The sequence below is a fragment of the Cnephaeus nilssonii genome (genome assembly GCF_951640355.1).
Source record: "Cnephaeus nilssonii genome assembly, chromosome: 9".
In the NCBI taxonomy this organism is placed as follows: Eukaryota; Metazoa; Chordata; class Mammalia; order Chiroptera; family Vespertilionidae; genus Cnephaeus; species Cnephaeus nilssonii.
The window spans coordinates 56475182-56488506 of NC_137080.1; the positions used below are offsets into that span (position 1 = coordinate 56475182).

At 38.9% G+C, this 13325-nt stretch overlaps 1 protein-coding gene across 3 annotated transcripts in view; it reads left to right on the top strand.

Annotated features, from left to right (window-relative positions):
- Nucleotides 1–13325, top strand: part of UBE3D (ubiquitin protein ligase E3D) — a 147197-nt gene that overhangs the window by 28227 nt on the left and 105645 nt on the right. For all 3 annotated transcript variants that reach the window (XM_079781509.1, XM_079781511.1, XM_079781510.1), the window contains exons 4-5: nt 1212–1443; nt 7052–7121. In XM_079781509.1, the coding sequence (XP_079637635.1) occupies nt 1212–1443; nt 7052–7121 (302 nt within the window). The remainder of the gene's footprint in view (nt 1–1211; nt 1444–7051; nt 7122–13325) is intronic.

Below are 13325 nucleotides of genomic sequence, written 5' to 3' on the forward strand. Positions count from 1 at the left end.
AATTTTAAAAAGCAGTATTGGAAACATTTTCACCCATTACATGAAAAAATTATAGTATTCAACTTTGAAGAAGGTAAATGGAACAATTATAGATTGGTATAGCCTTTCTGAAAAGCAGTTGGCCAATATACACTGAGTGGCCAGATTATTATGATCTCTGAATGCATAATAACTGGCCACTCAGTGTGTGTGTGTGTGTGTGTGTGTGTGTGTATGTATGTGTGTGTGTGTGTATTAGAGGCCTGGTGCATGAATTCGTGCATGGGTGGGGTCCGGCCAGCCTCGCCAGAGGGAGGGGACATGGGTAGTTGGCCGGCCTGCCTGCTGGTCGAACTCCTGGTCAAGGGGACAATTTGCATATTAGCCTTTTATTATATAGGATATACACTGAGTGGCCAGATTATTATGCATTCAGAGATCATAATAATCTGGCCACTCAGTGTAGGTATTGGGTTTAAAAATATGCATACCAGCTGTGGCCGGGTGGCTCAGTTGGTAGAAGTGTCATATTGTACACCAAAAGGCTGCAGGTGCAATTTATGGTCAGGGCACATACCCAGATTATGGGTTTGATCCCTGGTCAGGGTGCGTGCAGGAGGCAACCAATCGTGTTTCTCTCTCATATCGATGTTTATCTCGTTCTTTCTCTCTCGAAATTAAATGAATTGTGACCAATGATTATTTCCCATTTGTGCTTTTAATCTCACACAAGATTATTTTCCCATAAGAATGTTCACCACAAAATTGTTAATAATGAGAAGCTCAAAACCTAAATATCTGTCAATGAGGGAATTATCTAAAAGTTTTGGCATTCCTATGGAATAGAATGCAGTCATTAAGAATAATGATTATAACTAAATAAAACAATGAAAGCAACATGCAGTTTGTACATATTCTATTGTCTCAGACTTATATGCATGTGCACAGCTTTGTCTCTTGAAAGGATGGCAAAGAACTATGCCATCTTGTACAAAGCAGTTACTTGTCCTTGGGTGGTAAGGAAAGGAAGATTTTTGTTTACTTTAAAGCTCTCTGTCTTTTCAAAATTGTCTGTAGTGAGTTGTATATACTTTTGTAATGTAGAGGGAGAAATAAACACTGCAGACAGTGTGATTAATGAGGGTTCTTTTCATCTTTCATGCTGACTTAATTAAGAAACTGTCACATTTCTATTTTGTTCTGTAAAAAATAGTTTTTCCTCTTTCCACTAGGAAGCTCCTCAGGGTGCTCCCATTGCCGACGGAGAACTGGGGAGCTCTAGTTGGAGAATGGTGCTGCCATCCGGACCCCTTTGCTAATAAGCCACTTCATCCGCGAGAGAACGACTGTTTTATTGGAGACTCTTTCTTCTTGGTGAATTTAAGAAGTGATACGTGGCAGCCAAGTCCTCAAGTAGCTCCAGAGGAGACACACTGTCTTTCTTCTGAGAACCATTTTAAATCGGTAAAATACCTTTTCCGAATACTTGATGCTAATTTAGAAATTGGCTTAGAAACTGGTTCTCCCATCTTTTCTTAATTCAGGGTATGTCACACAGACTGTTCTAAAGACCAAAACAGCCCACAGGGGCTGAAGGACGAAGGGGAGAGAATTTCTTCATGTCTAGAATTGAGAATGTACCATTTTACACACCCAAGTGCCCTACTTACTTTCCTGTTTTGAGGACGATATTCCATAATCCATGTACATTTTATCCTCATCAGTCTGATTTAAATTAAAATTGTTCTCTTGCTCCAGGATAGCTACTACAGTTAGGTTCATAGTCTAGATTTCTGCTCACGTCATAAAAGCAGATGCCAGAGCCCAAGCGTGGAAATGAAGCTTGTGCTGCAGGCTCTACTGGTGGTTGACAGCATGAAGTCAGGTGGCTCTTGCTCTCCACGTTGCTTTAGGGAGAAGGCAATTTCCTCTCTGCAGAGAACAAGTGGTTTACCTTATTTTAAAAGAAAATCAATGGCATTGACTTGGTCCTGTGAGAAATCATTCTCCTGATGGCAAGTCAATACAGATGTGATTGAAAAAGTGAAGAACATCATTGCCAGAGAATTTTTATTTTAACATCTGCTTATTGGTAAGGACAAAAGCAATGTATGTTAAGTTTCATTTAGAGCTCATTTAATTTTTGTAATGAGAACTGGGCCACTTCAGGAAATTTGCAGCAGTTGGGCAGCTCTTGGGTTGCAAGTTAGTTTATAGAACTATTTTCTATTTTGAGGGGGATTAAGGAAGTTCCTCAAATAACAAGGTTAAGTTGTTATAATTATTTACATGTCTCATCTCTCACCGTAAACACAAATCCCTTTACCTAAATATGGTTCATTTTAAATTACAGTATGTTATACTTCTATAATTTTAAAAGATAAATGGAAAGAAGTTAATATAAATCTGTTATAATTATATTTAATATGGTTTTATTAAAATTTTATACTAAATTTATATACTAATATACTGTTTATGTGTTTTAACTTTCATTTTTATGATTAAGCTATAAATTTTAAAAAAAATGTTTGGAGGGCATGAGTGGAAGAGGAGTGAAGATTAAGAGAAATCATGAATTACACTTTTTTAGATAAATTCTACACTATTGACATATATTCTTCGCATTTATGTCTTTGTCAGTTATAGGATGCCACTTACAACAATTTCTCTTAATTGCGAACAACTATACTATTTGTTAAAGGAAGACCCTCCATATTCAAACCTTATGATTTTTAGTATTAAGGAGACTAGGAAATTACTATCATAACAAGCTACTGTTGGCAAGATTGTTTTCAAGGTAGCCTGGATGGAAGTTTCACTTTAATTGCATATTGCAGCAGTCCAAAGAGTATGCCCGTGACCAAAATAGTAACATAAATTTAGAGGGACTGCTTACACAGTGCTCTCAAGGCGCCTGTGGGAACAAGGCTGCTCTGCGCTGTTGAAAACCTATTTCTCATATCACCCAGGCTAGCCATCCAGCAGGATTGAAATGTCACATGTTGACACAGCATCCTAATGGTATCTCTTGGGAACCTTTTTTTTTATTTTGGCGAGACAACATCAAGAGTCCTTAGAAATGGAAACAACACAAAGGAAAATAAAAACGCGGACAGGAGGCTGATCCACCTCTGAGCAGCGGTGCCATCTCTCAGATATATTGATTTAATTAGTCACAACAGTGTCTTTGATGTTTGCTCTGTAGAGTTCCCACACTATTAGGCTGTTTCCTTGCTCAACTTGCTTTAGTCTTTCCTTTAAGCATAGGTTAAGAACAATGTATTACAAAGCAGAGTTTCACTTTAAATAAAATTAAAAGTATTATAATATTTTAATTAAAAAGATCTGATTTTAAAAACAGCATCAACACACACATAAGGTCCATCACATTTCTTTCCTTCAGTATCCCCATAGAGTGTACAGTCTGTTGTTTGTGCCTGTGTTAACGTGGCAGTGATATATACCTTTTGTTTTCAAAAGATACCTGCTGAGATTTTCCTGTTTTTGCAGTTGAGTGTTATCTCTTTTCCTGTATTTTCATGTCTACCAGCATAGAAACTTTGCATCTTTTAATAGAGTGCTAAGGATGGCACCCCAACCATTTTGTAAGATTCATAAAATTATTCTCCAAAGTATGGCCACATATATGACTTCACCCTATTTTTTTAAAGAACAAATGAAATTGAACTTCAGTTATATTATAGACTAGAAGCCCAGTGCACAAAATTTTGTACACTGTGGGTGTCCCTCAGCCCAGCTTGTGCCCTCTCGCAGTCCAGGACCCCTCGGGGGATGTCCAACTGCTCATCCCTCTTGCAGTCCCGGACCCCTCGCTCCTTACCGCCCGCCTGCAGCAGAGGCGGGAGAGGCTCCTGCCACTGCCGCTGCACTTGCCAGCTGTGAGCCTGGCTTCTGGCTGAGTGGCGCTCCCCCTGTAGGAGCACACTGACCACCAAGGGGCAGCTCCTGCATTGAGTGTCTGCCCCCTGGTGGTCAGTGCGCATCATAGCAACCAGTTGTTCCGCTGTTTGGTCGATTTGCATATAAGGGCTTTATTATATAAAATGGCAAGTATGACAACCAGCTTTACCTTTTTTCCTTTCCTGGGGTACTTATCAATTATTTATTGATTTGGGTAATTTTTGTTAAATCCATGAAGATGTCCTTTTTTATTTTCTTAGAATAAGTGTTGGACTTTGTAAACATTCACAAATGTAAACAGAATTCTAAACTTCAGTATACCAATTGACTTGATTCACAAAGTATTATTTACCTGTCCCTTTTATTATTGTTTTGTGTGTGTACTTTAAAGCAAATCCGAGACATTATGTCATTTGATCCCTATATGGGTTTTTCTCTTTTACATAACCACAGTGTCATTTTCACATCTGACAAATTTAACAGTGATTACTTATGATACAATATAGGCTGTATACAAATTTTCCCAATTGTATTAAAAGTATATTTCACTGTCAGTTTATTTGAGTCAAAATCCACACATTTGGTTGTTTGAGGTCATTTGCTTTTTATTGATCATATTTTAAAATCCTGATTACTGTCTCAAAAAGATAGAATCTTATTGTAAAAACATACCAACAAAACCCACTTTTCCTACTTGATTGAAAGACAAAGTGAAATGTGCTATAAATAAATAAAATACATAACAGAGTACCTGATGAAAAAATTTCCATTTCCAATGGAAAAATCCCTTCTCAAGCATTGCTACTCCAACACCCTATATTAATTTTTAGTAAAGTCCTTAGTTTTAGGCAAGGCTTAGTTGGGATGGTCTGACTTAACTTGTACAAAGTAGGACCCTTTATAAAGTATCTTTAATACCACTTTGAAGCCACACAGATAGATTTTACTGTAAGAAAGCATGAAACTGCCAAAATGTCAAACTTTGCAATTGAACATACTGGCTTCTGAGCTGTCTTCCTGTAACCTTGCCTGCACCTGAACAAAGAGGCACCTGCCTTGGTTTCTATGTCTGTGGCTTTGGACTTTTTTTGATCTCTCACTAAATCCAGAATTACATTTTTTACATTAAGATTTGATTACACACACATACCCCTCAAGTAAAAGGGTCTTGAAGCAGTACTTCCATTATGTTTGAAGCACTGTGATATTTTAATTCAGGCTGTAACCGATTGAATTGATTCCATGAATTGATTTGGAAAATACTTGGCATAGTGATTACAAGCATAAGCTTTAGCATCTAGGGGACCAAGATTCAAATGTCAACACTATCAGTTACTAGTAGCACATCCATGGAACTCATTTTAAATGTGCTTTGTGTACATTTTTTCAGGAAACATTTATGTCATGGTAAATATAATTCTACTTCCTTGTACTAATCCATTAAGACCTATTCCTTAGATTACTACATATGTTATCCCACATCAGAGAGTCACTATTTTCTCACTTAGACTAGCATTCTTTTCTGGGATTTCCAAGAGGGATGACCTCAGGTGGCCAGAGTTGGAGAACCGTCTTCTCCCTGCACACTTTTATGTGACTTCTGCCATTTAGCAGTATATCTGGGTGAGACCAATACTGTGTGGCTTTAACACAGGTATTACTATGGATGTGAAAAGGGCTTTCTTTTGTTGTTGTTGTTGTGTTTTTTTAAGATTCTTAATATACAAAGGCTGCCTAGTAAAGGGTGAAAAATCAGTCCCTTTGTGGGAGGGTATGGGTTTTCGCCCATTTCTGGGATGATTTGTGCCAATAGTATATTTATGTAACATCCACCTTAGTAGTTACCATGTACCCAGGACAATGCTTTATAGCACTCTTTTCTAAATCCTAATAAATAACTGTGAATTAAAGACTACTATTAAGTCTATTTCACAGATAAGGAAACCAATACAGGATAGTTAACTTGCCCAAGGTCACAAGTCTAGTAAATAACAGAGTTGGGATTTGAACTTAGGAAGTCTGGCCCCAGACTCTGAGCTTTTAACCACTTTGCTATTGCTTATAACATAACTTCTACAAAAAACCACAAATTAGGAAGATTTTTTTAAATTGAGGTATAATTGACATATAACATATTACTTTCAGGTATACTATATAAGGATTTGCTATTTGTACATATTGCAAAATGATCATCACAATAAGTCTAGTTAACATCCATCACCATAGAGTTCCATTTCTTTTTTTTTTTTGATGAATACTTTTAAGATTCACTCTCTTAGCAACTTTCAAATATGAAATATAGTTTTATTAATTATAGTTGCCATGCTGTACAATACATCCCAGGACTTCTTTATTTTATTTATTTAAAATACATATATATTTATTTTTACCTATTTATGTTTATTTTGCCCCCCTTCACCCATTTTTGCCTATCCCCCACCCCACCCAACCTCACCTCTGGTAGCTACCATCTGTTCTCTGTGTCATAAAGAGCATTTTTGTTTGCTTAATGATTACGTGAATGCTAGCTATTTTAATCTGTATCCCAAATGATGAGTATGGATTTTTGAAGTTTAAGAATGTTTCAGGAATTTGTCCCAGAACACTAGCCATCTTTTCTGTTCTAATGTGTATGTTAACTGGAAAAATAAAATTGTATGAATGGATTAGATATTTTTAGTTTCTGATGGGTGTTTATGAATTATAGATTACTTTACCATAAGCTACCTGGAGTAGGAGAAAAATAATGAGTTCAAGTTCTGGTTCTTCTGTTTTCTAGACACGAGTTGGGGCAAGTCACCTACCCTCTCTGCCTTTGTTGCCCACCATGTGCCAATTCTAAATGATGGGATATTTGCAGGTGCTTTTAGCAATGTAAAGCGCTCCTTATTCAAATTGTCTGGCAACATTTAGATTATCAAGAAGTGGCTAGGTTTGGAAAAATCATTCTGTTCATTATTCTGTCTTTAGACTTGAAAAAAATTATGTCTGTGTATGTGAATTATGTAACAAGCTAAATGTATTCCCAGTATTTAGGAGAGGGCAAAATAAAATGTAAAGTTCAATGTAGACCCTAGAGACTATGTTAAAATTATATGTTCCTTTTAAGAAAAGAAGAATGACATTTAAATGACATTTTTCTGTTCTACAGAAACCAAAGGCAAATACCAAAGTAATTTGTAAGCGTTGCAAGGTAATGTTGGGAGAGACCATGTCATCAGGTAAGAAAAAGCCAAAATGATTGCCTTTTTGTTAAAAAGCCAATAGAAGGAGATGACTAATATATGTTATAGAATTTATACTTTTAAAAATAGAAATCAACTAACATCCAATAGGCTAAGAACTTTTTGTATTTTGACCTTTATAACTACACTAGAGGCCCAGTGCATGATTTAATCATGCACCTGGTGCACCAGTGGGCTGGCTGTCCGCCGGTGCACCAGGCCTTCTGAAAGCCTCCGGCAGCCATGGCACAGACGCTGGCCCAATCAGCTACCCCGGCCACCCTGAGTCCCGCCCCCTGCGCCTCCTGCTGGCCCAATCGTGGGCGTATCGGAGTGATGGTAATTTACATATTACCATTTTATTATGTAGGATGGTAATTGAATTTTAAGCATGAAGAAGTAGGGTCATTTGTAATATTTCATATCCTTTTTGTAGATATAAAGCAATTATATAAACTTTGTAGTTGGGTCTGTCTTAAAGAAGATTGGAGATTTTTTTCTTAACATAATTCCTCAGTCAGAAGAGTTGGTTGCCAAAGATGATGGAAAAGTTGCTTGTCTTGGCTGGCCTCTGCCTCAGGGATGTATTTTGGGGCTAGGGGTGGGAGAGAACCTGTTGAAATGGAAGAAAATACATTTTGAGTTTTGTACTTTGCTCCTTGTTCTTCCCAATAATGTTAATTATATTTTATATAAAGTCTATGTTATACTGCTTTGAAATGTAATAATGAAAATCCCAGTAATTAAAATGCATACTATTTAAAGATATAGTTTAAAAATGTCTACAGCTACAACATGCTGTGTTAGCTTTGTGGGAGATGAATAATTGTTTTTAATATAATCAGAATCTTCTAAGTAGTTACTTCCTTGGAGTGAACAGAAAAGGAAGAATGCAGTCCTCCTCTTCACTGTTATTTTTGGAGAATGAAAGCAAGCCCCTTAAGCAACAACTTAGAAAATTTAAGTTAGGTAAAGTGAATTAATTTTTTTAAATGCTTTTCACTCCTCCCTGAAGTCTAGTCAAAATGTATGTGGAGTAATTAAAAAGATACGCATCCGCAGCGACAAAGAGAAATAGAGAGGACACAGCAATGACGTAAACGAGAGGTGTAGGCAAACTTTTTTCGAAGCTATAAAGCTGAGAGACACCCTTGGGAACAAACTTGGCAATGTGGGGAGAGCCACAGCTTAAGTGTCTGCAGAAGGTTATTGGGTGAGAAGTGAGCCAATGGTAGCACCCCAGAACTGGTTACAATTTGCGGGCAGCAGGAACAGGGAAGGCAGTCTGAGACAAAGGGCTGGAAGCAAGATGATTAAATCAAAGTTTATATAGGGAGCTCCTATTTCTCCTCCTCCCCTTGCAACTTGCTTATACTTTCAAGCTAGGAGATGGGAGAACCCTTTCTTGAAGTAATGGGAAGTGTACCAATCAGAGAAAAGATTTGGAGACACTGATTCTTAGGGATCGTTCAATAAAAGTGAACTTATATTCAACTATCCTACAATCAACAAGCCTTATACCTACAGCCAAAAGCTTTCCGTTAGCATTTTATTACCTTACACTTAAATATGAATGGATTGCTGACAATCAACCAATATTTGAGGGAACTTCCAACATGAAAGAGACCAAAGCAAATAAGTAAGTTAGCATAGCAAAGGCACTTAGAAGAAACAAATTATGTATACAATAGAAGAAAATCTTTTCTAAAGCATAATAAATGTCCTTGGAGAATGAAATAATACTTCCTCCATAATTCAGAGAATATAGAATTAAAGGTGTAATGACTTTAAAAACTAGTCATAGGACTGGACGATAAAATTAAGGCGCTAACTTAGAAATCAGAAACAATTGACAGACTGAAAATTGGGAGAGGAAGTATTTTTAAAAAATCATCACGTAAGTTTCTGGGGGATAGGGATATTGTTTATCTCATCCTACATAATAAAAGGGTAATATGTAAATTACATCACTCCGCTACGCCCACGATTGGGCCAGCGGAGGTGCAGGGGGCGGGACTTGGGGTGGCCGGGGTGGCTGATTGGCGACGCTGGGGTGCGGCTGAGCCCAAGGCCGGGAAAGCCTCCTGAGGCTTTCCCGGCCTTGGGCAAAAGCGGAGAGCCTGCGAGGGATGGCAGGCAACTGGCGGTCGGCTCCTGCGACAACCAGAGGCTGACCAACTGGAAGTCAGTGCTGGCCCCGCCCCCAAGCAAGCGGTTAGGGGAAGTCAGGCAGGCAGAGGGGTTAGGGGTGATCAGGTAGGCAGAACAGTGGTTAGGGGTGATCAGATAGGCAGGCAAGTGGTTAGGGGAGATCAGGTAGGCAGACCAGTGGTTAGGGGTGATCAGGCAGGTAGGCTAGCACTTAGGGGCAATCAGGTAGGCAGACAGCCCCTTGCATGGCTGGCCCCACCCCCAGCAAAGAAAGAGGGAGGCCCAGGCCAGCCAATCCATTGCACCCCAGCCTGTTGCCTGCAGAGGGAGGCCACTGGTGGCAGGGGAGGGGAGGCAGTGCTGCAGTGGCAGCGGCGGGGATGGGGCCAGCTTCCTGCAGACCTGGGAAGGAAAGTCCCGATAGGCCCTGATCTCAGGCCAGGCCTAGGGACCCTACCTGAGGGGTCCCGGATTGTGAGAGGGTGGTTGGGCTGAGGGACACCCCCGAGTGCATGAATCTTCATGCACTGGGCCTCTAGTTTATCATATAATCCCAGCACTTACTAGTAGAACATCTGGCACATGATGGGTATCTAGTAATATTTGTTGATGAATGAATGCACTGAGCCTTTTAGGACATCTAACATCTAGATAATGGGAATTCTAGAAAAAGAGAACAGAGACAGTAGGGTGTAGAGAATTATCAAAGAACAAAAAATACCAAAAAAATATATCACAAGGCTATTTTCCAGAGCAAGGACTTAAGTTTGTCAATAGAAAGGGCCCACTAAGTGTCAAGTATAATTAATGGAGGAATAGCAGGGAAGCTACTCCAAGCCACATCAATGAGTAATTTCTGAACACCAAGGATGAAATTTCCAGAGAGAGAAAAAAGGAGGTATTTGGACAAAGGATTAGGAACTAGAACTTCACAGCAGTGTTAAAAGCTAAAAGACAATGAAGCAATGCCTTCATAATTTAGAAGAAAAAAGATTTTTAACCCAGAATACTATACACAGACAAATCATGAATCAAGTATGAAGATAACAAATACAATTCTGGAAATAACATGATTTTAAAATATAGATCGCAATGGTATATTTTCCTTAGGAATCTAGTATAGGATATTTATCACCAAAACTAGGGATTCAATCTCAAAAGAGAGGACATGGGATTTAGAAAATAGATTATCCAATACAGGAGAGCAAGATAAAGAAGTCTCAAGATGAGGGATGTGCAGCGGGCTTAGAGAATAACAACAGCCTGGGGTGCATCAGGAGGAGAGGAGATTGCAGTAAAGATGTTTTCAGTTGTAAGGTGAAACTGATAAACTTTTTTATTTGTTTGACCACATGAAACAAATAATCTTGAGACAAATCACTTCATCATATGGGAAGAATTAGCTAAAGGTGCTTGGAAAACTAAACACATGAAAAACAAAGCAATTATACACTGCAGGAAAACAGAAGATTGAACAAGAAAGGAAACATTGCCACTGTATCATTATGATCACCATAGTGTAAACACTGAATATTGACTTAACCAAAAATCTTTACGATGTAATATCCTACCTAATAAAAGGGCAACATGCAAATTGACCGCACCTTCTCTACGCCTAAGCCACACCCATCAGCCAATCAGGGTGACTATGCAAATTAACCCAACCAAGATGGCAGCTAATTTGCATACACTGAGGGAGGGAGGAGTGAAGACTGAAGACACCATAGAAGGAAGAGGGAGGGAAAGTAGAAAGCATGGAGGCTGCTGGAGGGAAAGCGCGGGTGGCGCGTGCGGCCACAGAGGCAGGCAGAGCGGCAGCGGGGCTCGCGGCCAAGGAGGTGGCAGCGGTGGAGGTGGCAGGGTAGGCAGGGTGCACCCTGCCCACCCCGCCCCGCCCACTGCAGCGGGAGAGGTAGGGGGGTGGGAGAGGTGCCGGTGGCGGGAGGGAAGCCCGCAGGAAGTCTTGCAGGAATCTTCCTGCAAAACGGGTCACTAGTATAAGTATATTAGGGGGTCAATATATGTTGAGGGTGTGTGAGGTGATGAAAGTAAATTTAGTAGGACTCCACTTTCAAAAACAGTTTTATAAAGAATAGTTCCATTCTGTAGAAAACAAATACAAGACTGTACAAGTTCAAAAAATTGTTAAGAACAATCGCTGGAAGACCAGAATGAAGCAGAGATTTGAGGAATGATTTAGTTATGAGAAACTGCTATAGCTGTTTCTTAGAATCGCAGATTTGTACCCTTGTCTCTTGGGGGCATTGCCATGTTCCCTGCCTCAGCTTGGGCAGGAAGCACTCAGCTTTATTGTTTACAGGTGGTAATTTTGGTTGAGGGAGAAACTGGAAATTAAAGAGGAAAAATTTGGGAGCATCAGGGCCATAGAAGGGCTGAGATGTTACCTTCTTCGCACAACTCTGGCTGACTGCTAATCTATACATGCATGCCATAGATGCAGAGAGTTCAGTAAGAATTGAAAGCTTGGGGAGACCTGCACATTTGCTATACCTTGGTTTGCATTCTTCAATCCACACACAACTTGAGCGGCAGAAGGTGGGAGCCTTACTGGCTTGAGGTGTTTGAGCAGAACTTCTTCCCAAATTTGCTGACAGCTAAACTATGCAAGTACAGTAAATACTCTCTAGTGAACCGGCGAAACAAAATAAAACCGAGCAGAGTCATAAGAGGCTACACACTGTGGAAAGACATATTTCACAGTTTGAATCCGGGCTATATCTATAAACCATCAACCCTGAAGAGAACAGAAGACAATCCAGAATTGCTACAATGTATTTCATATGATGTCTTACTTCCATCTAGAAATTGTAGGCAAAGAAAACAGAGTGATTCATTTTCAAGGAAAAAAACAGAATTCAATAGACAAGTGCAGAGTAAGCACAAATATTAGATTTAGCAGACAAAGATATTGAACAGCTATTATAAATATGGCAAAGAATTTTAAAAAGCCTCTTGAGTGAACTAAGGGCAAATCTCAACAAAATGGAAACTTAAAAGAAAGAACCAGTTGATAATTGCAGGGCTGACAATTACGGTAACTGTAAAATCATTGGATTAGCTAAGCCACATATTTGAGATGACAGAAGAAAAAAAAAAATCACTGAAGTAGATTAATAGAAATTAACCAACCCAGAGAACAGAAAGAAAAAAGTCTAAAGCACAATGAATAGAACCTCAGAGATTCAAGGTACAATCTTAAGTTTTTCAATAAATGTATAATTGGAGTCTCAGAAGGTGAAGAGAAAAACAAAGGTCAGGAAAAAAATTATAGAAAAAAATGGCTGAAATATTGGCAAATTTGCTGAAAAATATTAACTTTCAAATCCAAGTACTGTAATGAATCTCAAATAGAATAAACGAAAAAGAACACTTCACCTAGGCACATTATAATCAAACTGATAAAACCTAAAAGTGAAAAGCCTTGCCAGTGTGGCTCAGTGTTTGAGCGTCAACCTATGAACCAGGAGGTCACAGTTCAATTCCCGGTCAGGGCACATGCCTGGGTTGCGGGCTCGATCCCCAGTGTGGGGCATGCAGGAGGCAGCCAATTGATCGTTCTCTTTCATCACTGATATTTCTATCTCTCCCTCTTCCTTCTCTGAAATAAAAATATATATATTAAGAAAAAGCTAAAGATGCAAAGAGAATATTCAAAGTAGCAAGAGCAAAACAAAATATCACATAGGAATTTCAGGATATAATTGAGGCCGACTTATAAAAATAATGACAGCCAGAAGACACTAAAATGAGATATTCAAAATGCTAGGGAGGGGGAACACCTGTCAACTAATAATTCTATACCCGGCAAAATGAGGACATTTTTATATAAATAGATGGAAATAATGTATTACTAGCAGATCTTCTCTACAAAATATTCTCAGGAAAGTTATTCAGGCTAAAGTAAAAGATACCAGCAGTAATTGGAATCCAGAGGAAGGAATGAGGAGCAAGGTAAATGGAAATTTTGTGGAAATTACCACAAAAGCAAACTCAAAAGAGTTTAGCACAAAATCGAAGCCACCTTTTCCC